At 39.7% G+C, this 27,000-nt stretch overlaps 1 protein-coding gene across 1 annotated transcript in view; it reads right to left on the minus strand.

Moving 5' to 3' along the window:
- Nucleotides 1–26,982, minus strand: part of lrch2 (leucine-rich repeats and calponin homology (CH) domain containing 2) — a 28,317-nt gene extending 1,335 nt beyond the window's left edge. Inside the window, exons 1-21 of the mRNA XM_032534057.1 lie at nt 26,613–26,982; nt 17,663–17,807; nt 17,272–17,398; nt 17,072–17,177; nt 16,396–16,532; nt 15,700–15,830; nt 15,392–15,479; nt 14,646–14,742; nt 14,424–14,521; nt 14,186–14,253; nt 13,207–13,311; nt 12,899–12,967; nt 12,714–12,776; nt 11,786–11,834; nt 11,509–11,649; nt 11,295–11,345; nt 11,117–11,180; nt 6,468–6,580; nt 1,799–1,936; nt 1,547–1,624; nt 1–731 (exon numbers count right to left, since the gene is read on the minus strand). The exon at nt 1–731 is cut by the window's left edge and continues 1,335 nt beyond it. Of these exons, the coding sequence (XP_032389948.1) occupies nt 612–731; nt 1,547–1,624; nt 1,799–1,936; nt 6,468–6,580; nt 11,117–11,180; nt 11,295–11,345; nt 11,509–11,649; nt 11,786–11,834; nt 12,714–12,776; nt 12,899–12,967; nt 13,207–13,311; nt 14,186–14,253; nt 14,424–14,521; nt 14,646–14,742; nt 15,392–15,479; nt 15,700–15,830; nt 16,396–16,532; nt 17,072–17,177; nt 17,272–17,398; nt 17,663–17,807; nt 26,613–26,853 (2,229 nt within the window). The 5' untranslated portion in view covers nt 26,854–26,982 and the 3' untranslated portion in view covers nt 1–611. The remainder of the gene's footprint in view (nt 732–1,546; nt 1,625–1,798; nt 1,937–6,467; nt 6,581–11,116; nt 11,181–11,294; nt 11,346–11,508; nt 11,650–11,785; nt 11,835–12,713; nt 12,777–12,898; nt 12,968–13,206; nt 13,312–14,185; nt 14,254–14,423; nt 14,522–14,645; nt 14,743–15,391; nt 15,480–15,699; nt 15,831–16,395; nt 16,533–17,071; nt 17,178–17,271; nt 17,399–17,662; nt 17,808–26,612) is intronic.
- Nucleotides 26,983–27,000: the final 18 nt, after the last annotated feature.

Below are 27,000 nucleotides of genomic sequence, written 5' to 3' on the forward strand. Positions count from 1 at the left end.
TACATGATGTAAAAAAAAAAAAAACACACTAAAAATTACAGAAGAGAAACTCAAGAGTGTAAGAACCCCTTAAAGTCTGATTTGTGGCTACGAGACCAGCGTGCAGCTTAGGTCTCTTTAGTGAAAGAATAAGAATTGTGTCTTTCATCTCCTTACTGCCAATGTCATCCAACACCAGCATGGAAATGTTGTCAGTACCGGCACTTGCAGGCTCAATAATCACTGAGCATGTTGAGACGGACATACAGGTCTTTATGCAGACCAACTGTCTTTTATGTCTCTCCTTAGCAAGTCTGAGCTGTACAGCTCAGGAAATACACACATTGCTAGTCCACACACATACAAGATGACCCCAGTAACAAGGAACAGGATACAAGTAAAAATGCGATGGACAGGAAGTGAGGAGGCGGCTGACATCATATAAAGAGACAGAGGGATTTTCCCCTCCCGTCTCCTGTTTCAGTCAGGCAGAAGCAGACTCCCAAACACCTACGAGCCACTGGGTCCTTGCCCGAACGGGCTCCCTGGTCCCTGGCGATGGGGTATGGGTTCGGGCTGGGGAAAGGGGTTGGCTGGATGACTGCAGGTTGGATGCAGCATTCAGGCCTGTGTCAAACAGCTGACAGTTGGGTTGGCTTTGAATCAGGCAGATCCAGCAGAGCCTGGACAGTCACACTCACCTTCACCAAACCACGCTCTTCTAGGATGTGATGGGGCAGACACAGCTTGTCCTGAGTTAGCAGAGAGGCGTCGTTTGTAATTTACACTCAGCAGAACAGACAGGTGTGGCTTACATAGTTTCTCTCATCCCTCATTATTTATAGGGCTCATTAAATTCCCCCCCAAAAACCATACTTACCTCTAGTGGTATTTAACCATGCCAATAGCTTTGGTTTTATGTGCTGAGGTTTTAAAATATTGATCTTATATCTTATATTATATCATATATTATAATATTGATGATAATCTTATATCATCACAGTTATTGTGGCTGTGTTATGTTTAATTAAAGAAAACATTTTTGGGACTTTCTCAAAGATCTTTGTGGCTGACTGAAGCGCATTTATGAGACTTTCTTCACAGTAACAGCACCCTGCTTAATTCATAATAATTTTTGACATCATCACTGTGTCATGGATCAGTACACTCAAAAAAAACAAAAAAATACAATTTCTTTTAGACAGTTTTGTAGCAGTGGTTTAAAATTATTTGTCTGGGAGATTTGTGGAGCAAAAATATGGCTATACGGATTTGAATATTCTATGTTACTGAATACCTGATTGTGAAATAAAATCCCAACTTAATAGTCTGAAAATCATTACAAGTATATCGTTAACTTGTTTTTTGTTTTGTAGGGTTCTCAAATGCAGATTTGTCTAATATTCAAAACATATAAGTTGCTCAACTTGAATTGGTAATTTTAGTATATGTGCTAATTGTATGTGTATGTGTATTATTATATGTACTGTAAAATATAAATATAAAAATGTTCTTTTGATTCCCATTGGCTGTGAGATACACACACATAATATAATGATAGCTTTACCTGTGTGACACCCAGCTTTTTACAGGCATCCAAAAAGTTCTCCACATTCCTACGGCATTTAGCCATGCTAAGTTTTGGCTGGAAGACAGGACATCAATCATGTTAGAAATGAAAAACAGTACACACAAGGATATGTAGGTCATGTCAGTACATAATAACTCTAATTCATTCTCACTTTATTCTTCAGACCTTACCAAGTGTTATTTGTTTTTGAAATAAAAAGAAGCTTTTTAGAATTTTTAATGTGCTTACCACTGCGGGAGACGGCACGTGGATGCTGGCAACAGACCGAGGACAAATGTGATTAGCTAAATGGCAAAGGACAACCCCATCCATCAGAGCAGCTCCAACATCGTCTGGGAGCAACACCTTCAGTCTGGACTCAATGTTCTGGAAACACATTAACAATGACCTCATGACATCACCGTATGTTTACTTTATATATACACTGTATTCTGTATTATTTACATTGAGTTTTGTCTCCTCTTTGGACCCTTTCTGTTCCTAAGTCACCAGGATTTTCCTGCTGAGACTCAGCAGAAAGTTAATGTGTGTGCAACCAGCTCATTACCTGAGTCCAGGCATGCACTGCACTGCATGAGTGAGCCATGTTTCCAAAATGATGTCATTGGGAATACTGTGAGAAAAGCTCATGGTAAATCTAGTTTACACACCTGGAAATGTAATTGTTTTTTTCCAGAGAAAATGGTGTCTTGCTTTTCCTACGGCATTATATGACGGTTAATGTGGTGCAAGATGCAAGAGCTTGTAGACTTGATGTGAGCACTTGTTGAATACCATGTGCAAACTTGTAGAACAAAAATCTGAACATGTATGTTAAAACTTTCACTTGTACACACTTGTATAACATGTTCACACACGTGTTCTGAATTTACATTCACAGAAACAGATTGATGTTTACATGAATACAATGACAGCTGCAAACTTGTAATGCAACATTTACTCATGAGTTTTTTGCCACTGTTGTTATTTCACATTTCAACCAAGTCTTTCATTTCCTTGGATTTGAGCTGACAAAAAAATGTGGTGGCACATTACTGGGGTGAAACAAGCAACCAACAAAAAGATGAGGATGATTCAAAGAAAAGTAAAAGAAGACATTTCAATACCAAGTGGACAGTTGGCCACAACTGCAAGGTTCATGAGGGGCAGATTTACAAACACAAGTGTGTGAATATGTTCTCTGAGTGAAAATGTCAACATACAAGTTCAGATTTTTGTTCTACACATTCTGATGGGCTCTGGGAAGTGAAGAGAAGTTTCAAGATATATACACAGGTTGGTAATTAGTAACTCTTTTTGCTGAGTGAAACTTATCAAGCAATACAGTAAATTGGGAAATTTAAATGTTATCTGTATGTTGTCCTTTTTGTTAATTTGGAGCAAATGTATTGAATACATTGTACTTATAACTATTCCAAAGCTGTAGGGGGAGCTCTATAGAGAAACCTACAAGCAAAAAGCGAAGAAATGGCCAAAACTGCATAGCGTCACTTTAATTGCCTAAATAGCCTAATGTTTTGTATTAATTTTTATTGCATGTTTAAAGCTATAGTGCATAGTTTCTGTCTAGTAATAAGACATGATTGTGCACTACCCCCACCCCTCCTCCACACAGCTGCTAGTAGCCAAGGAGGATTAAAAAAACATGGACTCTTCAGAAGAGGTAATTATCTTCACTTGATTTTCTATGAGTGAAAGTCGCTGGGTTTCCATGCAGATTTCTAGTAAAATCAACTAATTCTGGATAACAGTGTAAATAAAGTGCAAGACAGGTGTTTTTTGCTGCTGAAAGTGGCATATTAGTTAAATAGAAGAAACTTTTGGAACTTTTCGTGCACTCTTCCCACAAGAAGCTTCCGACCCCCCCACTCTTTATTTATGATTATTTAACAAAGCTGTGATGCTTTTTCAAACATGATGTGGGCCTTTAGAAAGAAAACAAAAAAGGGTTTTGATATGCTTCACAGTAGCCAAAGACTTAACTGAATTCAGCTGGATTTGTCTCAACATACTTCAGTGCCTAAAAGGTTCTGCTGATTCACTTCCCGAAGTAAAAGAGTCATATTCTACTAATACTACTAAGGTCTAGACGCTATCTGTCACCGAAAAATAGCCTGTTTCTTGTGCACGAGGGTGTGTATGCTCTGTCACAGGGAAAGTCCAGATCTTGTAGCTACTTGAGTCCAACACTGTGTTTGTCATCATAATACAGTCACTGAGGAGGAGAAATAGGATGTGACACATGATACAATGTTGCCTCAGGTTGGCTTTGACAGTAGATGAGTATTCATAATAAGGATTTTACAAGGAATTTTATTGACGTTTCTGATCTACTATGTGGTGTTGGACAAACAAAAGGGTTGTTCTGCTCCCAGCATTGCTTAATGTTTTTTTCTAAATGTGAAACTCTGGCCAGTGAATGCACTTTGACCTTCATTGTAGTTTCCATTCAAAACACTTTTCCTTAGTGTGTAATCTCTCACCAGCAATGACAATGACTGTATTGAGATAGAAAGTTCACTCAGTCAAGACTCCAGACTTGACTTTTCTGTGAAGGTCCAGGGGCAAGATATTCAAGCATGGACAAGAAGGCCTTCTCTAACTTTTTGTGAAAGAAATCAGTGGCGGGGTTTCCAGGAAAGTGAATGTCTTTTCTATTATCCCTGTGAATGCCTTGCATTCCTTTTCTTGCTGTTGTTTCTTCTTAGCTTTAAAGCTATAGTGCGTAATTTCTGTCGCCCCCATGAGGAATTCTAAGTAATGAGAACAAAACTGTTGGCGCGTTCACATGATACAAGCCTTCCCCTCCTCCACGCAGTTGCTATTAGCCAAGGAGGACACCGAGAATTAAAAAAACATGATGAGGTCATTATCTTCACTCGAGTTTCTGCGTGTGAAAGTTGCCGGACGACACCAGTTTCTGAGCCATATCAAATACAAAGAGTTTTGTGGAGCGTAAAGTTTTAATTTGCTTTGTAGCAACTCATTTGGCAATGGCTTGAATATAATGGACGTCCGTTAATATCAAAAAGTTATGCACTAAAACTTTAATTCAGCTCATAACTACAGTATAGGAAATTCCTATGAATTTGTAAATAATGTTAGCTTGCTTCAGGGATATCAGGTCATCTCAACCTGTGAAATGGCCAGAAGACATGAAGTCCAACATTTGTCATTGGTGTGATAAGCACATCTGTGCACTCTTTTGTATTTCATTTCATTATTGAGGTCATGAAGCTACCTATTAAGTCTGTTACAAGTGGTGAGAGGTTAAAGTTCATTAACTCAGTGAACTCATACGTTGCAGCTTTCTTCGCCAAATAACAAAGTGTACAAAAGCGTTCTTTGGTTTCTCCCAGGACATTAACCCAAGTCTCTATCCTTGTTCATCTAGATCATTTCAGTCACCTTTATCCTTTGGTTACCTTCTGGTTTCAAGCCAACACAATGCTCTTTTCACATAGTTTAGGTGTGTCTGACAGTCTCCAACTTGCTGCTAAAAGATTGATTATTTTTTTCTTCTGTACAGACATCTAGCTGGCAGACACTCAGCTTCTCTCACCACCATCACCTGTTTGTTTTTGTACACTCCAGTTTAGGATGTCAGCTTGCCGTTGCTTTTGATCTTATGTTGGGACCCTTCTGAACTGAAGTTTGACTTTTTTCATGGAGATCATGGGGGCATTAGCACCAGATAGATGACAAAGTTATATGGCATCAACAATAATGTGGTCCAGGTATTCTGCTTGCCTGTGTTTTCTTGAATGCCCAAGAAAAAATTCTCCAATGGTGACAATGAAGGCTTTTCTTAGATTACACTGCATCATCCACAAAATATTTTCTTTGAAAAACATTGAACCATCAATGACCAGGGTGTTGATCATTTACAGTCAACTAAGCAGCATCCTAATTTGCATCCATGGCTGCCCATTGTCAGTTCAAACTTTCTACTGGGTTCCCAATTATACCACAAACAATTGTACAGGCTTTGTTGACTCTGTTCCTAGCAAATACAGTGAAATATCTTCCTGCGTTCCTGGGAAAGAGAAAGGAAAATAACTGACAAAAGGCCTGTAAGATAATATATCACTGTTGAGTTTTAGACCTCTATTGTTTGTCACACTATTCCACTGATCCATAGGTAGCAGTAATGCACCAAGATGTGCAGCCATGTGCCAGCAGAGACAGGGAAGAAGGTAAGCTAGTAAACATGGATGTAAACAACAATGGGTTACTTAAAAAAATGCAAATAATATATGAGGGAAATGCACTAAACACGATGGGTTTTGGTGAGTACAACTGAATGTAAACATGACCTTTGTTTGTTCACAAGAAAATCCACAGTGCACCTTTAGTAATTGCAAAGTACGGCGTCTCAAACAACATACAGTAAAAGGGAATTGTAGTGGTGACTCATCTGTTATGAGAAACTCTGGATAGGATTAGGCACATACTGTACTTATTGAATATAAGGTCTGTAAACTTACGGAGGAAAACTATTCCTTGACACATTGGACTAAATGTTAAATGTGAATGTTCACACACAAGCAAATTCTAAAGTAGGTTCCTGTTTGACACTTTACATAATCATCCTATCATTCTTGTCAACAGACAAGATGTTAATGTTAAGCTCTTTTCAAAACACGATCCTTCTTTTGCTCCTCCTAAGTAAACTTGGCAGCCTAATGATGCTTATTTCTGTTTATGTAAAGCAGTCCTCCTATAGGGCTGATACAGAGTACAGGGTGAGACAACTTCTTAGAAACCAAGTAACTTGAAGTAACTTGAAGGTATAAACACTAGAAAAAAAGCAGGATCTGGTAGGCTTTGGATAGTGAAGGTCTCAATGTTTTTGTGCAAAATGCAAAAGGCATAAACAATCTGTGAAGCTTCTGACCTGCCGTAAGAGTCCTATCTGTTCGATTTCCTCTCTCAAGTGCTCCATCTTCCTCCTCATAGTGAAGCTGGGGTCTGTTGAGCTGTACTCTTGCCGGCTTCCTCTGGTGAAGGCTGAAATAACAGATGAATTATTCTGAGTTCCAGATAACATAAGAGGAAGCTAAAATCAGAGACACAGCTACTAATGACTTTACTATTCTACTCCTGCTTTCCAAGAAAGTCTGTTCTACTTTTGGGCCAAAAAACCAAAGCCCTACATCTGATGTTGTCCAAGCAGGAAATCTGGATATTATTTTGGGTTAAAATTACATCTTTACAGTTCTGAAGAGAACCAAGAAAGATAATGTTTTCTCAAGTATAATACATAAGTACAAAATTGAGTGGGATGTTATACTCCAAGGGGAGATACTGTACTTTTTAATCAAATATATATTTTTGACCGCTATAGTTATTAGTTACTTTACCGATTAAGATGTTACATACAGAGCATATGAAGTCCATAAAATATGATGCATTATTAAAGAGTTTATTCGTTGAGAAAATAGTCAGCAGATTAATCCATGATTAAAACAGTTGTTAGTGGAAGCCTTATATGAAAGTAAAAATGAGCTGCAACTCAACCAACTGCAACCATAAAATGCTGCTTACATATCAATGCATCAGTAGTGGAAATCTAATAATATGAGTACTTTTTACTGTTAAAACTTTAAGTACATTTTCCTGATAATACTTATTTTACTTATGTTACAATTTCAAAACATGGTGTTTGGACAGAAAGCTATATATCAAAAATGAAGAAAAAAAAACATTTCCATGATATATTAGTCGAGCTAAATTGCACCTTCACCTTGACTGATGCATTATCTAATGCTCTTTTATAGAACAGATCAACAATTCTTCAGAAACCTTCCCCACTTCCAGAGAAAGGACGCTGGGACTCCACCTTAAAATGTCTTGGCTTCAGATATGAGCCTTGGTATCAAATGGAGCACTTCCTCATTGTTTGTACAAGCTGCACTTTTATATTTTATATTAGTGGAAGCTAACTGCACATATTATATTCCCATTTAGCTGGGTAGGTATTTGAAGTAAAATATGACTACTGATAAATGGTAAGTGCTCGGTTAAGTGAAGGTTATTTCTCCTGAATGTAATTTTCAAATACGATTTGCTATATATTCATTTTTTATTTTGACTTGAGCCTTTGGATTTATCAAGTCAAATGGTTTACATCCTTTTTAGTATCTACTTATTGCTTGTTTGCTTAGTTATTTAGGAAGGGACAATGTACCTTAATCAACATGAGCACTCAAGTCTAACATGTAAATGAGCCAGATTAAGCCAGGCTCATTTACATTACATTTACAGTCCCTGGCAGGTTGATGACATTAAAAGTAAACATACAAAAGCATTGTGATTGAGCGCATGGCTGCCGTCACGGTAGCTATACGCTACCTATTTTAGCCCTCAAAGACTGACCTGGAATGATGCCTTTTTATAAGTTTATTTAGTGAGTTCATACTTTATGTCATTGATCACAAGATGTACAATGTGTAAATGTCTAGTATAATAGATTCATTTTGGCTGTATGTAGCCTTTTGAACTGTCTATTCACCTCAGCCACCCCTGCTGTTTATTATTGGTATGATCCAATTTTAGGGGTGGGCTTCAGGCCTATATAGGTAGGCAGTTGAATTTGTTCTGGAGGGAGTAGGATGTAAATCTGTTGGATACCCTCAGAAATTACTTGCCTTTAGGTCATTAGGAAACAGTGTATGTTTTTTGATATTGTGATCTTTATGACTTTAACGTCAATTATTTTTATTTTGTGAAATTATTTTGTTTTAGCTTTCCTTAAAGCTTCAGTAGGTAACTTTTGTAAAAATGTATTTTTTACATATTTGTTAAAACTGTCACTATGTCCGACAGTAGAATATGAGACAGATAACTGTGGAAAAAAATCAAGCTCCTGTGCTCCTCTCTGTCCTCTTACTGCCACTACAGAATACACCGCTCCCTCAGAAACAGCCAATCAGAGCAAGGAGGACTTTCTAGCAGTGTCAATCACTCTCGTGTACGCGCCGCTCATACCCCTCCCCCGCACAGCGCGTGCCGTGTTCAAGCTCAAGATTGCCAGTGTGCTGCAGTTGTGCTATCGTCGCGAGAAATAACTTTTTCAGGAAAACTGCTAATTTCTCGAGTGACACCTGCTCAGAAAACAAAGACGGCAACAGAAGAAGACCGATGACAAAAAGCAGCTTAAGAATTAACCGAGCCCGAAATAAAGCGAGGGTCAACATCGAAGCGGCTTTTCAGAGGTGGAGGAAGCTATGCCTCCTAGAAGGATTCAACACGGATTCAGGCTAGCGTTAGCCACATTTCTGCTTGACATGTAAGTATCCCTGCTTGATTATTTCATTTTTTAAGAACTACACAACTAAGATACGATGGTTACAGTACACTTTCAGTACACTGGTGATAGCGCAAATCTCAGTTTCCTCTGTAGCTTGTTGCTAAGTCTAACAGTTAGCTTGTTAGCTGTGCACAGCAGGAATGTTGTAGCAGGTGAAGATTAACTTTACTTGCTAACTCCTTCACCCTCCGTATAAGCAATATTGTTTCGATACCTACAATTAGTAAGCCAAAATGTTTTTTGTCAATCACAACAAATGTAGCTTGGTTAACCCTTTAATTGTGCGCTGTCCCTGTCGAAGTTTGGCAAGGCAGACTTCTACTTTTGATTATTTTTAAACATGTTTTATCTTCCCCCTCAGGATGTAATTTGTAAATCAAATGTCTGACACAAATTCTTTGTGCTCCTTCAACAGGTCAGACTGGCCCCAGACACAAGGACGTGAAGGAATCGTCTTCAGTCCATCAAAATGTTCATATTTCCTTGTGCAGGAGTACTTTTCTGAAAAAGCTGATTTATTTTACCCATATGCAAAATAAACCAAAGACATATTTCTAAGATGTTATTCCTTGGCTTATTGGCTTCCTCACTGATCCATCATTCCTACTGAAAGTTTAGATCCAAAAGGTATTCAGTAATGTATTGTGTAAAGTGCTACTTTGTTGTCACAAATAGCGATTACATAAAAAATCATTTTACCCTTTCATTGAAAAAATTTACAAAACTTTTAATAGAAATATTTTAAATAAGCATTTTTTTTTATAAAAGCTATACCTACTCAGAGTAAATCCCCTGTATTGTCCATGAGGATGTGGAAAGCATCGGTGGCCCTGCTTACTAGCCGCGCGTTCACGGCAGGCCCCGCTGTGGGGGAGGAGCGTGGAGGGGGGGCTGTAGCGCAGCAGAGAGCAAGGGGGAGGGACCTGTAAGGTGTGCTCGTTCAAATTTTTAGGCTAAGTCCACGTTTTCTCAGAACTCCCTACTGCAGCTTTAATGCTAAACTCAGATCCATAAACACATAAACACAGTTAAAAGCACATAGGCAGAAACAAGTAGGAAAACACACTAACTATCATCTCAGATTATGACAGCATGTTAGATTGACCACTAACTACTGTTTTATAGATTAGGAGAAAGACTTGAGAGATGTGATGTTGCTTAGTTCTGTGGGTATAGTGTTCTAGGTGTCTGCTGCTCAATTGGAAAAGCTGACTGTCCAAAGATACTTTTTCTGTGTGGTTATTTTAGATTCCCCTGGTTTTATGGTTTACACAAACACATCATTTTCTGTCTGTAAGGTGTGATTTTATCCTTTTTAGTACATTAGGTAAAACATTTAACTTTGATAATTTTGTAATTAGAACACGATGACTGATTGTATCAAAGGCTTTCTTTTGATCAGTGAAGACAGCCCCTATCTTCCCTCCCAGTAGAAGAAGAAAACAACTAGCAGTTTCCGTGGAATCATGTTTTTAAGAACCCTTCTTATTTTAGATTTTTTTTTAGACCTTTATTTATAGAGGACAGCTGAAGACATGAAAGGGGAGAAAGAAGGGGAATGACATGCAGCAAATGGCCGCAGGTCGGAGTCAAACCTCTGTATATGGGCGTGCGGTCTACAAGGTGAGCTACCCAGGCGCCCAAATAGGATGCAATTCTTTATTATCTTCAGAAATGTATTAAGAAGACGTCATACACATGAGCATGGATTGTTGTCATGTTTGATGTGAATCACCTCACGTACATGCAGAGGTGCAATCACACAATTCCACCTAAGTCGAGTGTCGAGTCCAAGTCCAAGTCTGAGTCACCAAACAAGAGTCAGAGTTGAGTCATCATTGCCTGACTTTGAGTCTGAGTCACAAGTCAAGAGTCCAGAGAACAGCAACTCGAGTCCGACTTGAGTCCAGGACTCGAGAAATCAATAGGACACATAAAGGTTTTCAGAAAATTTCGATTCCAACTTCTGTGTCCTATTTCATGAATGCTCAAGTCAGATTTCATAAATCCTCAAGTCCAAGTCATCAGTCCCAGTAGAGTCCGAGTCCAGGACTCAAGGACCCTATCACTGCCCAACACACATTAAAACAATAAACAATAACCCTGTGGTGGGCTATTTTTGAGTTCCAAGATCATTACTTTTGTAAAAAGTGAAAACACTGACCCACAAATTTAACACAGTCATACAACAAACACTTGTGTATTATTCATAGACTCTATAAAACTGGAGTTACCTGATCTCGGCTTTAGTCCAAACACTGTCAGAGTGGTGCTGAAATCAACATTGCGCAAGCCCTCCTGTAAGCATAACATTTATGAAAATCAAAATAAGGCATTCATTGTCTTAGCACAAAAAAATGTTTTGAGATGATATTTTGATTTACATCCACACACAATGGTTCTTACACCCACCTCACAGTCGTCATTCCCACTAGAGTTTTTCCGAGCACTCTGACACTTGTACTGTCATGTAAGGAGAAACACAATATTTTTAGAATATGAAAAACACAACGAATTACCTGGGGGGAAAAGGTATCAGATATTGTTGTTTGTTCTGCAGAATATACATTTCATTAATCATAAATTAGACCGCTGCAGCTTTGGGGAGACATGTGTGAGATCATACCTTGAGATAATCTTTTCTCAGGTACTTGTTCCTTCTGCGTTCTTCATTCTGATTGAGAACGGGTGGGACTTGGGGCCACATGGGCTCTGAATCTGACTGGTCTGTCTTCAGGCTGCCATCGAAGGAGCAGGAGGAAGAAGGCTGCAAAAGCAGACAGATACAATTCAAATCATTCTCTGCATCCTCCAGAGGAATGAGAGACCATAAAAAAAGTAACTTATGGACACAGGAAATGTTTACTCATGGTATGTTTGCTTTGAAGTCAAAGAGTTTGTACCTGTCCACTCAGCACTGATGCTCCACTACTTCCTTCATCCAGAGAAGCACTAGAATAAAGACATGAGTAGCATCTGTTGTTTGGGGGCTTTTTTAAGCATTTTTATTACTGTGAAGATAGACTAGAGAAAGGAAAGTACACCTGCCAAGGACAACATGGGGTGCATGCTCTAATGGGTCAGCTTGAGATCACTTTGTAAGAGTGGTTCCTGCATGAGTCATCATGTCTAATTAGCATCACTTTACCAGTTAAACACTACAGAACTGCACTGTGATTAACCTGAACACGTAAACCATTTATAACATTTAGGTAATTTATCAAGCAGAAATGCAGACACTTGCATGGTTTCCGCACCTAAAATGTCAGAATATATTGTTATCTGTGTTTTAACATCTTTGTGTTTTTAACTACTGGATGGATACAAACTTTTTACCACATGCCCTCTACAATAGGCGTGGGTGTCACCAGAGACCCCAGCGATACAATATTATCCCGATACATGTGTCACGATATGCTATTATTGCGACCACTGCAATATTATTATTATTATTATTTTAAACATATTGCAATATTCTGCGATATATTTTGCAGTTTATCACCTTACCCAACTTATTATAAATTATATCCCCAAAGGAAACCTTTTTCAACATGTGTTTTCTCTAAAAAAAAAAATAACTACACAATCAACTGCACTATCTGGTGGATTGAAAAAGAATTACATTTTATTATTAATAGTACCAAAAGCTTAAATTGTCATCTGCATTGTAGGCCTACTAAAAGATTGGCGTCTGTGCATTGATACAGTATTGCCATGTAAACAATCAATACTCTTCTGTATCGATTTTTTCCCTGACTCCATCTCTGCAAGGGCTCCACTGTAAATGTGTGCGTCTAGTCAGCATGAGTGGATATGTGGTACAGGACGTACCTGCGAGCGGTCTGAGGCGGGGGCCTTGGCTTGCTGCCTGAGCTTCCGGAGTGACTTAGGAATCTGATGCAGAACAAGAAGAAGAACTGTTACAACTTCCTTATACTGTCATCTGGTTGTATTGACCAGTGGTTAAACAGTGTTGCGAAACAATAATCCGTAAATGATAAAGAAGGTCCTTCTACCTGTGAGCCCGGCCAGTCACTCTCCGTCGGTGAATAAGACTCTCCGCTCTGCAAATTAAGGACCGTCGTCTAGAAGCCGCACATCACATCACATGTTGCATGTGCAACAGCAGAGTTGAGGGAGAAAGAAAGAGTGTGCAGAAAGTACATTAAGTCTTGCAGATTGGCAGGGCGAAAGCAAAATTGTTTTAGGAGAAAACAACAGAATACAGAGGTGACTTTTAGCAGTGCAGCAAATGGAGATTGAAACTAATGGCAGTGCAGAGTGCTTCAGTGTGTACAGTATGGCTTGTGAGAACCACACATACCTATTCTGCTGCTCCTGCTGCAAGAGCTGAACAGCAATCTTCCTCAGATCCAGCACTTCCTTCAGCTCATCATCTTCTTCCTCAACTAGCTGCTCCTTATCAGAACTGTGAAAGGTTCAAGAACAAAGTTAGAAACTGTACACAGCTTAGCATTCTGACTCACACTTGTAAACATTTGGCAACAACATATTAACAGTAAGGTCTTCAGAAAGAAGAGAGCCCCAAAACAACGAATTCAAAAAGCCTCCGTTCAATTGTCAAAACGCTGAAGCCTCACTTACATAACTATGTGTATGTAAACAAAATGTTGTCATCTAAACTCATCTTTTTGACCACATATTTATTTCTGGCTGAGGCCATGTACAGCAAATTAAGTCTGCACATGATTGTCTAACATTTTGCAGTGTAAACATCCCAAAATATTTGCAGATGTTTTAAACTGACACACAACCTGCACAAATAGTATTCATAACAGCTGCTAGCAGATTTATTTTGTATGTTTACATAAACGGTCCAGACCTGACCTAGTATTCCGCTGAGACACGCCTTGTATATCAGCAGCTGATGATGAAAGGAGATGTCTGCTTGCACTTGGGGCTCACCATCTAGCTGATTGATCGAGCGGTCGGCTACTATAACCACTAGCCTGTGCTGTGGACAGTAATCAACTCATTATGGGCCATATGTTTTCAGCTCACATCTCCTTCTCAGTTGAACTGTAGAAAAAACTTTGCTAATATAATTCTGTATATATAATTTAACACTGTAAAACTGCAGCTGCAGAACACCTCTGTGCAGGTTCTTTGTTTTTAATGTTAACATATTCAGGTCCATGACAACCGGTTCACTCTGTGATTCATTATCAGGAAACTCCTTTCTTCCCTGAACTCATTTCGTGTTTGCATAAAAATTAGTTGCATGCATTGTGTAATGAATAAGACAGGTAAAACATGTTTGCTCAAGCATCAGAGATGCTCACCCAGACTCCTCTTTCCAGCCATCCTTATCTTTGCATTGATGAGACATGTTAAGAACTTTTTCCAGTTCCTGAAACACACATACACACGCACACACGTCAGGAACCAATAACAAGAAATTGATTTTATCTCTTGATTACTCCTGATTTGTATCACGGATTTTACTATCAATAACTTTTCATTATGTTGGTAATCATCATTTTAATAGATTGATAGAGAGACAGATAGATACATTCATACCTTTATACAAGACACATGACTGCTCTGCTGCCCGTCACACTCTGACAGAGCAGGATCTTCATCTGGGTTGGGGTCTATAAAGTCATAGAGATCCTGATCTGATAGAGGGAGGAAGCATCCGCGTTCATCACATAACCTGTCACATTTTAGGCACTTCATTCAACCACCCCGTGTCTCTGTTATTGCTGTCAAAGGGAATATGTGATACTTATTTTCGGTAACCTTTGCAAGAATCCATTTTGGAGAGGAGAGAAAGGGCATCAGCACGGGCTGTCTCTGAAACCTGAGAGTGCAGGCTGACAGTGTCGTCATCTGAAGGCTGCAGAAGAAGCAAAGAATTAGTTGTTTTAGTATTTTAATACTTCTAAATCCTAGTATGGTATTTTATTTTTCCTATTTCATAAATTTGATGGGGCGTGCATCTTCAACAAATGAAAAACAAATGAAACAATGAAATCCTTAAAGATATTTGTTAAAGATATCTCTACTTTCAGGACAGAGGTTGACTCCTACACGTGTTTCAAAGTTGCTGATTTGAAAAAGCCTTATTTGTTCTGTCTAGAATCAATTCTCCATCTCCATTCTTACCAGATATTCTGCCTACTTTCCATACTTATCTGGCCATGTTTTGTCTAGTCTGCAAACTTATTCCATATCTTCCTCAGACAGTTTTGCATAACTGCCTGCCTGCTTCGGCCTTATTGGATTAGTTTGTTGTACTTTTCTATTGCAATTGTGAGGCTGAATTTCGATCCTTGTATTATGACCGTATTATCCTCTGCTGTTGCTGTTCCGCAAATTTATATGCTTAAAAAACCTGCCTAATATGTGCTGGCTAGCAGCAATGTATCAGAGAGAATTTTGAGATTTATGTATCTCCAAATGTTGCATTCTGGTAAGTAGGAAAACACAATAACATGTTCATAATGCAATGCCATCAGCTGATCTTGAGTGTTTTGTTCTCTGACCTCAGTTGTAGACAGCCTCTTGTCACCATTGTCACTACCAATTCCAGAGTCCGGCCCGTGGTTCTTACTGGGATAAAAATCTTCCATGCTGAAAATAAGCAACACAAACTGCTCATTGCACTCACTGTATTTTTCTAATAGGTAACCATGAAATCAAATTTTGCAAGCACAGAACAATTATAAGTGTAGCATAACGCATACCGTCAGGGTAGCATGTGTAGATGCAAACATCATTGTTTAAATGATACAGATTTAAGTGCATTGTGTGCCATGTCATGATGAAAGAATAGCAATAACTATGTCAGTACCTATCTGTAAGCGGCTGTGGAAGGCAACGTTTGCCGAGAGAGGGAAGGTCCAAGGTGTCCGGTTTCTTGTCCATCCTACACGCCTGGATGTTCAGGTACTTGAATATGTGCACTTTGCCCTTGAGACAAATCTGAAACGTACAAATGCACAGAAGGTGTTGTCTAGAGTTGTTGTAGTCTATATTGACGATGTTTCATTTACGGGATAGTTCCGTGCCACCGGAAGTTTCCCCGGATTTCCCTCATTTTTGGATGGAAGTCCCTCACTTTGCGCTTTGTTTGTGTGAGCAATCTAAACTCCGGTTAATTTATGAGGAATATGGTTATGCTGGGTCTGGCGCTTTGGCCCAAGACAATTGTGATTGGTTTAAAGAAATGCCAATAAACCAGAGCATGTGGTTCTCCTTTCCAGGAATGTTGTGTGGACTAGCCAGACCCTACTCCGCAGCGCTGTGGAGATAGGTCTGGCAATGCGAGACAAGAGGTGTTGTACCCACTGGAAAGATAAATGTGTTAATTTGTCCACTAGATTGGCAATTGTACCAGGTTCATGAAAATGTGTGAGACATGACAACCTGTCAACTTACCCACATACAGGAAACCGTGAAAAACCCTCTGTGCTGCTTGTCAACACCATATATATATTTGACGTCCATATAGTTTGCACAAACAGAATTGTGACAGTAATGCACTCACCTGTGCGGGTGGAGACTGCATAGGATTGTTATCTAGGATGATGTGCTGCAGCTGTCTGAGTTTTCTGTAAGCTGGAGGAATCTCTGTGATCTTATTGCAGGAAAAGTCAAGTCGGATGAGAGGCAAGTCAGCCAACTCTGCAAGTACAGACCAATAGACAGCTTTTGTTGAGTCTGATGCTTTCAACAAGGAGCACGTCACACTGTACGCTTTGTTATGCTGGTGGGTTAGATCTAATTAGAGTTAAGTATGATTGATGCTCCAAAAATACTAGATAACACAGTACCCATGAAGCAACTTGATAGTATATTTACGTCACACCCTCCATGCTTTGTTAACACCCACAACTTCTCCACTCTACAACACATTATGAAAACCTCTGAGGCTGTACGATTTGTTGTGTTAAGTTTACTACTTTTTTACTCTTGGCTTAACTCTAAGAATTCTTCGCTTCCTTTTGATGACAGAATTGCTTGCTGCATGTTATTCATCAAGAGGATTTTGCTTGCACCAATAATAAAATGAAAGCAAAAACAACACAAAAATAGTAGAGGTGTAAATATTGCCTGTGGGAAGACTGGTATGCTTGCCAAAAGTGTCAAGCTAAATGATTGATGGGACATCTCTATAGAACTCAGTGAGATAAAAAGAAAAACATCAGGTGTGATGGACTGACCCTCAGGCAGTAGGTGAAGACAATTCTTCCTGATGTTAAGTTCTCGCAAGGCATGAAGGCTCCCCACCTGAGCTGGTAGCACCCGGATCTCATTACAGCTCACGTCCTGCGAGGGGAGACAAAGTGTAGGAAATGGGAGTGCTCCGGCAGTCCGACATACTTCATATGTTCATTTGCACTGACATAGTCACACTGCTCACCAGTTCCATCAACTCTTTGGCCTTGCCGATCTCCTCGGGGATGGACACCAGCTTGTTGTTGCTCACAAGCAGAACTTTGAGGGGGAGGCTGAACAAGTATTTTGGCAAAACTGACAGGAGATTTCGGCTGTAGAGAAAGATCAAACATTGACCTACATTTAAAACAGTGCACAGAAGCATGTAACAGTGAGTATCTGATAACTGAGGATTCATTGAGTTTCAGCAAAACAAGAAAGCCTCTCTTTCATGAAAGCATTTCTTCCCTGTGAGTGTACTGAAAGGGGAACAAGCGCTACGTGAGATATGTAAAACTGAACACAAACGCATTCACTTTTGTTAAATGTTTAACAAGACACAGGTAACTAAACATATGACGTTAGTAATGACACACCTGACGTCAAGATAAGTCAGCATCTGCAGATTGATAATGGCTTCTGGGATGCACTTGATGCAGTTGTGGTAGAGATTGAGAGACTCGAGAGGGGCGAAGAGACACACTTCTGGAGGGATGTCTGTGAGTCGATTCTTGGACAAATCTGCAAAGCGGAAGAACAGGAGTGGATGAAATATGAACACTTTGAACACACATGTGACATACATATTATAATCTTGTTCAGATCTGGGTCCAATACGTTTGCTTCAAGCATGAGGCCGTAGGCTTGATAGACTAATCAATATGTCTCAGTGACGGAGCGGCGGGCAGCGCGCCATTCATTGAACACTGGTCTAAGATTACACCAACCTCTTAGGCCTCGAAGGTTGGAGTGCTACTGTCAGTATAAGATCTCACCGTTTCCAATATCAATCTCACTGGGAGTGGCACATCTATGGCTTTAGATTTGTATGGATGGTTGGAAAGTGGTAGAACTTGCAACACAAACTTGAACCTCTTTTCTTTTTGCTGAAATATCTGTTGCAAGCAACCAGATAACCACGAAATGGTTATTAAAACAATGGAGATCTGGGATGCTTTTTGTGCAGAAGGGTGGTATGTTTTCTATGTCACTATAAAAACAACCTATATACTGTATACATACAGTATATTATATATATATATATATATATGTATATATATATATATATCATGATCAACAAGATCAACAAATGTAATGTTAACATTTATTACGTTAGTGCCACAAAAAAAAGGTAAAATGATTATATGCTGATGCTGAACTAATAAAGGACAAGCCGTCATTACAGTAAAAGTGGCTGACCCAGTAAGCACAGTCTGACTATAACTCATGTGCTCTACTTTACTGAAGCAAATGTACTGCAAAATCACAGCCTTGTATCAGCCAAGAGTGCGTGCTACTATTTTGTAACAACAAAATGAACATAATCCCTGTTGAGGTCAATGAATGTGAGCACTTCCTCCCATCTGCATGTACCTCTTATGATAAAATATTTAGATACTGGCTCCCTTGCCCAAGAACATCGAAGCAGAAAAGAACACTCACTCAGCACTATCCCATTCACATAATGTCCTAAATGGTAGGGTACATCATCAACCAGACTCATGCTCCCTTTGGAGGTCTACATTTTACGCATGCCTTTGGATCAAGCACAAAGCCTGATTTGCACAGCATCTCTCAAGGCTGCTGAATCACTCACACTATCCAAGACATTTCCACGCAAACAGACACACATGCATGCATCCAGAGCATTTCTCTCGGTTTGTGTCACCTTTAATTAAAACCTGTTTAATTATTTAAACAGGAAAGGTGAGGATACATGGGGGACTGTCAAAAAAAACAATACATGTGAGGACTTCCTAATTGATAAGACTTCACCTTCAGACACATATTGATTCAGCAGCTAAACATTAGTGTGTGTGTGTGTGTGTGTGTGTTTGTGTGTAAGATCTTGTCTTTTGCATTATCTCTGGGTGACACAATAATTAGAGACCTTTGTGATGGAGCTGCACAGCCACAGATAAAAACAGCTTTCACTTATGTGCCACATCCCTACAGCTGAAAGCAAACACTACTGTGCCTCCATCCCTTTAATGCATGCAATTACACATAGCTACCACCCTTTATTAAACAATTACACTAACCTACTGTTAAGAGGTTTGTGTTTACTGTGGCTTCATTAGCAATGTTATATCAGTAGCCTTTAAAATAGTATTTTAACACATTTATGCAGACATCACAATCTTCCCTACTCCCTGAGGTTACAAGATGTCATGAGGCGCGCAAAACTGTTTATGTGTCGTGTCTGTGCCTTTAGATAGACTCTAATTTCTGACAAGCCTTAAATAGCCTACAATAGACCTGACAAGCTTCAATCAGTAGCTGCGGTCTGAGCTCAGACAGCAGCCAGTAAGCAGAAGTGAGAAGCAGACCATGAGACATTTAGCAGCACAAAGCGAAAAGAAGCTGTGAGGTTAAGGGAACCACAAATCAACACATAGGGAAAGACCAAAGCTGAGGTTACAGGGTAATATCTTCCATTAAGAGTAAATTATGCCTCCCCCTGAGGCTCAAACCTTGATGCTGTAACCGAGCTGTACATAGATGGCTTCCCCACATACCTCCCTCCAGCCAAACAACTGGGGACTAGCTGTGGAATCATGTGGGTCGATGGGTGATGGGGGTGGGTGGAGGCAGTCTTTGTGAGCCTGTCTATCTCCTTCCCCTTCTCCCTCCTCCAACCCAACACCATCTGCAGCCCACAGTGGGCCTTATATCCACCTGCTGGTCGCCCTGAGCTCCCGCAGGACAAGGCCCGTCAGGCAGATGAGCCCTCCACCATGGCTCTATTATGCTGCACCCTCACGCCAAATAACTAATCTATTCATTTATGTTGGTAGTGCAGATGATGTCTGGCTATGTCTTTCCATGACACAGCAAACTCTATACTACCAGATATCCTGCTGAGTGCTGGCAGAAATAGCATTCTCTCTCTCTTTACTGCTGCAGAAGGATTCTGAAGTAAAGTATAAAGTATTTCTGATTCTGATTCTGAACAGGAAATCTTTGTTTTTAAGATTGCAATAAGAAAGCTCAACGTGTGATCATCTAAATATATCCACACACACAAAAATCACTACAAAAGGAACAGACCAAAATACTCAAATCCCAAAAGAGCTTTACTTTAGTAATGACAACATGACAAAAACCTGATTAATTGGGGTTCATTATTGGTGCCTGCAGCAGACGTGATCCCAGTGTCTGGGCAGTCTCTGGATCGGCTGTAATTGCCCGGCTACTTTGTGGGGGGTTGGCTGCGGGTGCTTTCATAAGGGCATTTCATGTTCACTGTACTCACACTCTGGCACTAACTTGGTCCATGCATTAGTGTCATACAAGCTGCATTTCCCCTACCACATATGTTCTTCTAGACCCTTCATCAGTCCATGTTCAGCTGCCCCATACTGACAACATATGCAGACAGATTCATTCATACACAATCAACGGAAACATTATAAGTACTTTAGATATCAAATATTAACGTTCACATAATGCTTGATTTTGTTCTCCTTCTAGTGAACACACATGCACACACTCCTTCATTTATGGGTCCCACTCTTCCTCTATTCTTCCCCCAATGAAGGTGAGGTATTGGGTGAGTCGATTGTGGGTTGTGTTGTTGAGTGGTCATGTATTTTGTCACTTGGTGTTGTGTTTTTATGTTGTGGATCTCAGGAAGAATAGTTGCTTAAAGGGATCCAACTCAACAACAAATAAAGCTACCTGCTGATTCACACGTAGGAGGACGCCACTTCTAACTTCTGCTCTAACCAAAAGGTGCTCATGACACACAAGTTTCTCACTGTATTTGCAGAATATACTGTAGATTATACCTTAGTGAAGTCAAGTACAAATGCCAAACACTTGGTTTATACAGCACTTCTTTTATGTGCAGGTTATCTCTGTTTATTTTTATTTCCAACTGTTTTTCAGATATAAGCAACAAGCAATCCATCATTTTGACATTATATAGACTGAAACACTGTTTGATTAATTAAAAAAGTAGCTAATTATTAGATAAATCAAAAATGAAAATAATCACAAGTTGCAGCCCTAAAATTCAGCCCTAAAATTTAGCCCCAGCTAGCACAAGATAATCAACATATATTTAAAAATATACTTGCTATTTTTATACATTATATATGTATTCTGGCCTAATTTACTTAAGGAAAAGGTCATTGCTTTTTTTTCTTCATCCAGCTCTTAAAATTCCACAGGTTTCGGACCAGAGTTTCTCCAGATCTCTTCTTAATTTCTTAAGGTTCCATATTATACTCATTTTCAGGTTCATACTTGTATTTTCGGTCTCTTTTAGAACATGTTTACATTCTTTAATTTTCAAAAACAAATCTTTATCTTTATACTGTTTGTCTGAATATACAGTACTTGTATTTACCCTCTGTAGGAAACGCTCCATTTTGGCGCCTATCTCTGTAAACTACCCTCTGAAAGAGCCCATTCTGCTCTGATTTATCAACGTTTCCGGGTTGTCTGTGTCATCACAGAAGAACTTTCTGTACTTTCTTTCTTTTTGTGTGTAACATAACAAGCATCATGAAAATAAATATCCAAATAGCTATCCAAATAACACTGTTGTCATTAATCTGATTACGCATTACATTTCTGCTGGCTGACATGCAGGTATGCATTTGTTTTTCTAGACATGCAAAGGCATATCTAGAGGCATATCTAGAAGCTATATCTAGAAGGCATATCTAGAAGGCGCCCTGAGGGAAGAAACACCAGTTGGAAATGTGGATTGTGTTCAGGCTACACTCATATTACTAGGATCGCTCAAAAACTAGTGAGAAGTAAAGAAAACCAGCAGTTATTTGGAGCCACTTTTTATAAATAGCCTCCCAGGTGCGCCCACTATTCTTCAAAGATTAGTTATAACAAGAGGAAAGACAGGACAGGCTTTTATAAGACACACAGAATTTTTGATTCCAGAAAGACAGCACACCGAGTATGAGTAGCACAGTGTAGGGCTGTGTTGTGTTTTTAATGGCCAAGTCTCTGGAAGCCTTTGGAGTGAGTCAGCCTCACTTTAACGAGCAGAGACACTTTACAGTATTTACCGGGGTTGATTATCAAATCCAAGAATGCCAGCTTGATATTTCTGTCCTTGTGGAGACTGTCCTTCACAAGCTAACTAAACTTCTCAGGAATGTAACAACGAAGAACCATTCTTACAGTATGAGACCCACTCTGTGCTTAAAGTCACACACAATGACATAAAATGTGGGTTATTTGTTTTGCCACCTTTTCAACGAGCTGTCCACAGTACACTGCAGAAGTTTGGACAAACAAGAGTTTTTTTCTCAGCTGTTAAATCTCCATCGCATCAGTTGGCGACAGAAATCTTTATCTTTCCTTTGACCTCGGATTCTTTTCATTTGGAGCTTTATTTGGCTGTTAAATATCCCACTACACCTATCATAGAGGATACAAGTAGGCAATAAATCTGTAGCGTGATGCGGCAACAACGGCATATTAAGGCAGAGTCATAAAACAAGGGAATCTAGACTAAAGCAACAATCACCTGTGTGACCCATATTCTCAAGCATGCGTCATGTTCACTCAAAACCAAAATTTTTTATTCTGATTGCCCTGAGCTACCAAATACAATACACTGTTTTTCTGAGAATTCTGCACACATGCAAACACACTGCACGGTGCTACAGCTACCGTGTGTGTGTTTATACCCTTGGGGCAGGGTAATGGCAGGCAAGAGCATGCTGGGATATGAACCTGAACATCTGCCCAGGTTGATGCACAGCTCCCAAGCCCCTCTCCAAGGTCAGGGCAGCAGCTCGGAGCTCGCGCACTTTCCCATGGGATAACAAACTGACTGGAGACAAACTGCCAGGAACACACTGCAAATAGACACCCTTGTGTGAGCAGGCCTCTCCGTTTCTCTGTCTACACACACTGGGGCCTTCTGCTGCTCATTAGTCAGATGGAGACCCTGTTCTGTACAGATCTAAATATTAATAGGACATTTAGCTTTATATTGTATATGATACAAAGTTCACAAACACATACCATCCCAATCATTCTCGGTACTGAATTCAATACTTTTTAGGCACCGGCCGAATTGCCTCTAAAGTACTGAGAATGGAAAAATGTCTCATCTTTCAATTCCCAATTTCAATACCTAAGGAGTAAATCTCATCAGCATCAAAGAGCCAATAAGCCTGCTTAAAGGTCTAATAAAGTTTGTTATTGGCTGTCTAACACTTAACGTTGTAGAGGCAGGAGCAAAAAACTCTATGTTATGCACAGAGTTGGGGCTTATGCAGTAGGAGCTGAAGAATAAAAAAAAGATTGCTATTGTAATGTGTATTTATTTTTAATGAATTTTATAATATTTTAATAAAATTGGTATCAAAAAAAGTCAAATGTAACCCTCCTGTTATGTCTATCTGTTTCTTTTTAACCAAATTACCACAAAAAATGGATTGGATTCCATACAAGACTCTTTGCAAATACAATTGACCCCTTTCATTCCTGACTAAACTCATCTGTTCCTCTGATCTTAACTATTAGTCAAAATAATTCATAATTTTTGCTGTTTTAACTTAAATATTAGATACAATTATATATAAATGAGGGTTATTGACAATGAATTCTGTAAAACTAGTAAGGTTGTGTTAGTGAAAACTAAAAAAAAGTCAGAAAAAGGGACGAAAATGTCAAATCTTTGTCCGTTTTTTAACCCGGGAGGACAACACAAGGGTTAAGAATCGTTGTTGGAGTCCTGATATTTCTTTCAATACCAAATATTTTTTAACAATACCTAGTGTTGTTCGAAAACAATACTAGTCATTTTTTCTTCTTACAGGTTAAATTGTTTTTCATTAGTTTGAAAGGCTTCTGATGTGATCTATCCAGTGAAATGTAAAGTCTGTACTCGCGGCATTGTAAAGCTGTTTCTATTCACAGCAGAGATTGGAGTTGATGTAAAGGATGGTGCTGTCAGTGAGGTGTTAATCTCTCTTTGCACATTTTAAAGTGAGACTTCGATCTGGCACACTTTTCATTTCAAGGCATCGAAATGAAGATGTAAAAAAGAAAAGTGAAAAGACGGCAGCCTTCACAGTGACGGGATTAGTCACAGCAAGATATCAAAGGTGGGACAGAAATGTCCACTCTCATTTCTCTTGATTAATATCAGTGTTATATATAACATGCACTCATGACAACAGCAGTTATTTCAAAAATCCTGTATGCAACAATCTTGACAGCATGGACAGTCTTGCTTTAACAAAAGAAAAACATCTATTATCATTCTTACAGTATATTGTAACAAGTGCGTACATTCAGCCCAGTAGTCCAGAAATAGAGCATTCTAACTTCCTGTTGTGTCTGTCTCCAGTCTGAAAAACAGCCTGTGCATAGGCCAGAATATTTATGGCCTCGGGAGGCACTTCAAGGGTATAGGTTTTTAACAGTGTTCAGGCACAGGTGATTTAACATGGTCTCATTATATCTACAGATCATTGACACAGAAAAGCAACAATCTACATTCTTGTCCAACATGTCTGCATACTATTAAACAAACGTGTTACCAATCCACGATTTGTCAATTAGTGTCTATAATGAATAATATAGTATGATGTACCACAGATATTTTTTACTTCTGATGACATCCCTGTTTCAAATCTTTCAGTTTTCAAAAAGGTTTAAAAACTGTCTCTGTATGAAGACGTACTGTCAGGTTCATAACACTTTAACTTACTAAATAATGACGGTCAAGCAAGAAAACGAGACTCAGACGGCAAATGAGCAGTTAATTGACAGTTGCAAAAGGGAAGCTACCACGAGAGCAGCCTTTCCGCAGCGCAGCTCTAGTGAAAACTTCAACAATTTCTCTGCAGCTCTGTCCCTTTATTCAAAACACACACAGAAGATTCACAGGTGTTGATGTAAGGAGGGGTCTAATGCCTACGCCAGAGACCCTGGGCTGGCATGTACTCTGACTGACCTCGGATCTAAGGCTCTTGTTATCTTCTGTGATATGCAACAGCGGGACATTTACTGCCTTTTGTTTAGGCAGCAGTAACTGAAGACACAGACACGGCTTGAAAGAAACATGGTATTGTTAAATGTGCATAAAGTTATAAATGAAAGTCATAATATTTTAAAACACTACTGCAAAGAAATATTAAACAAAAGACTTATAAAAATGAATTTCTCTGTCACGTACCAAAATCTTTGAGCAGAAAATTTAAATCCTTTGGGGTAAGGGCTCTCCAAAAAACCAGCGGCTTGATGGAGTAACGCCATATGGTACGTGGACATCTCAGAAGACAGGAAACTATCATTCTGATATCCAGCATAATCTAGATGTCCATGACAATGAGTCAGAATGATTAATAATAATCCATTTCCACTATTATTCATCCAATATGCCTGCAGTATAAAAAGCATCAGCTACAAATAGTCCCCTACACAGGGTTCCTTGTGACAAAATCTTCCACTTGTAAAGTCTACGGTGTGGACCTTCATGTGTAAAAGTTAGACAAGCCCTTTTTTAAACCACCAGACTAATACTGTAGCCTATGTATTGCCTGAGCCTAATACTGACCGGACTATATGACCATTCTACCGTTTGCAGACACTGAATGAAATACTAGACTTAAGAATAGAGAAATACATATTCACCTATACACAAAAGCAGACCAGTGTCTTCTGACAGATTGTGGGCTATTTGGGCATATGCACCCCAGCAGGCAGAGGGGGTGAGGCTGCAAGAACACTGAATCTTTTGTCTGGTTGTGCCGAAAATGAAAAAAACAAAAAAAAAAAAAAACAAATAAAAGCATACTAGCATACGTGTATCACATGCTCGCTGCAAATGCTATCCAGTTTGCAAGATTGTAAGCCTACAACTGCCGTCTCGGTTCATTCATATTCTGCTCCAGTAGTCCGGTGCCAATCAACTGCAGCTCGGCGTACAAACCACTGCACAGCGCCTGACTGGGGTGCGCCTGCCGTCTCATTCATGTCTCCGAGCTATCTGAAAGCGTCGGCGTCGACTAATACGTCCACACAACAGCAGCCGAGCCCCACATGAGCAATAAACTAGTGACATATATAAGCCCGAGTGGACAGTTATTATAACCAGCATGTATAGCATACTGTATGTGCATTTACAGAAGCCAGCTCAGTGCACGGTATATCCCTTTAAATATTGTCCCCTTTACACGTTATTGCGCCTCTATCCAGAAGATCAGACACAAATCCATGGACAATGCGGTTAGTCTGAATTCACACACGCAGAAAAGAGCGAGCATGTTTTTATATGAAGCACATTGGGACTGACTCGTGGTTTCCTAGTGTAGTCCATGCACGCACATAACCCACCTGCTTGTGTTGTATCGGTCAGATCGTAGCTCATCCCCGGGTACTCCCTCAGCTTCCTACCGCTCAGGTTCAGTAGCCCCGAGCACACGGCATCCTCCAGAGCCCGGTCCAGGCTGCGGGCCGTGTGGTGCTGCTGCTGGTGCTGGTACTGGCTAATTCCCGGGCTCCAGTGAGGTCCGCTAGAGTAGTGATGGCTTTGTAGAGCCGTGACAGCTCCCACACCTCCCTGACTAGTCGCCATTTTCGTAAAAAAAAGAAATTACTCCTACAATAATAACAGCGCACAGCGGCAGTTTCTACGCCCATGCGCATACGGTGTACATTCCCTGGATGGACGCTAGGGGATGGGCTTCAGAGGCTGTGATGGTGCTGCTGCTGCTGCTGCTGC

Source organism: Etheostoma spectabile, chromosome 13 (assembly GCF_008692095.1).
Source record: "Etheostoma spectabile isolate EspeVRDwgs_2016 chromosome 13, UIUC_Espe_1.0, whole genome shotgun sequence".
NCBI classification, from domain to species: Eukaryota; Metazoa; Chordata; class Actinopteri; order Perciformes; family Percidae; genus Etheostoma; species Etheostoma spectabile.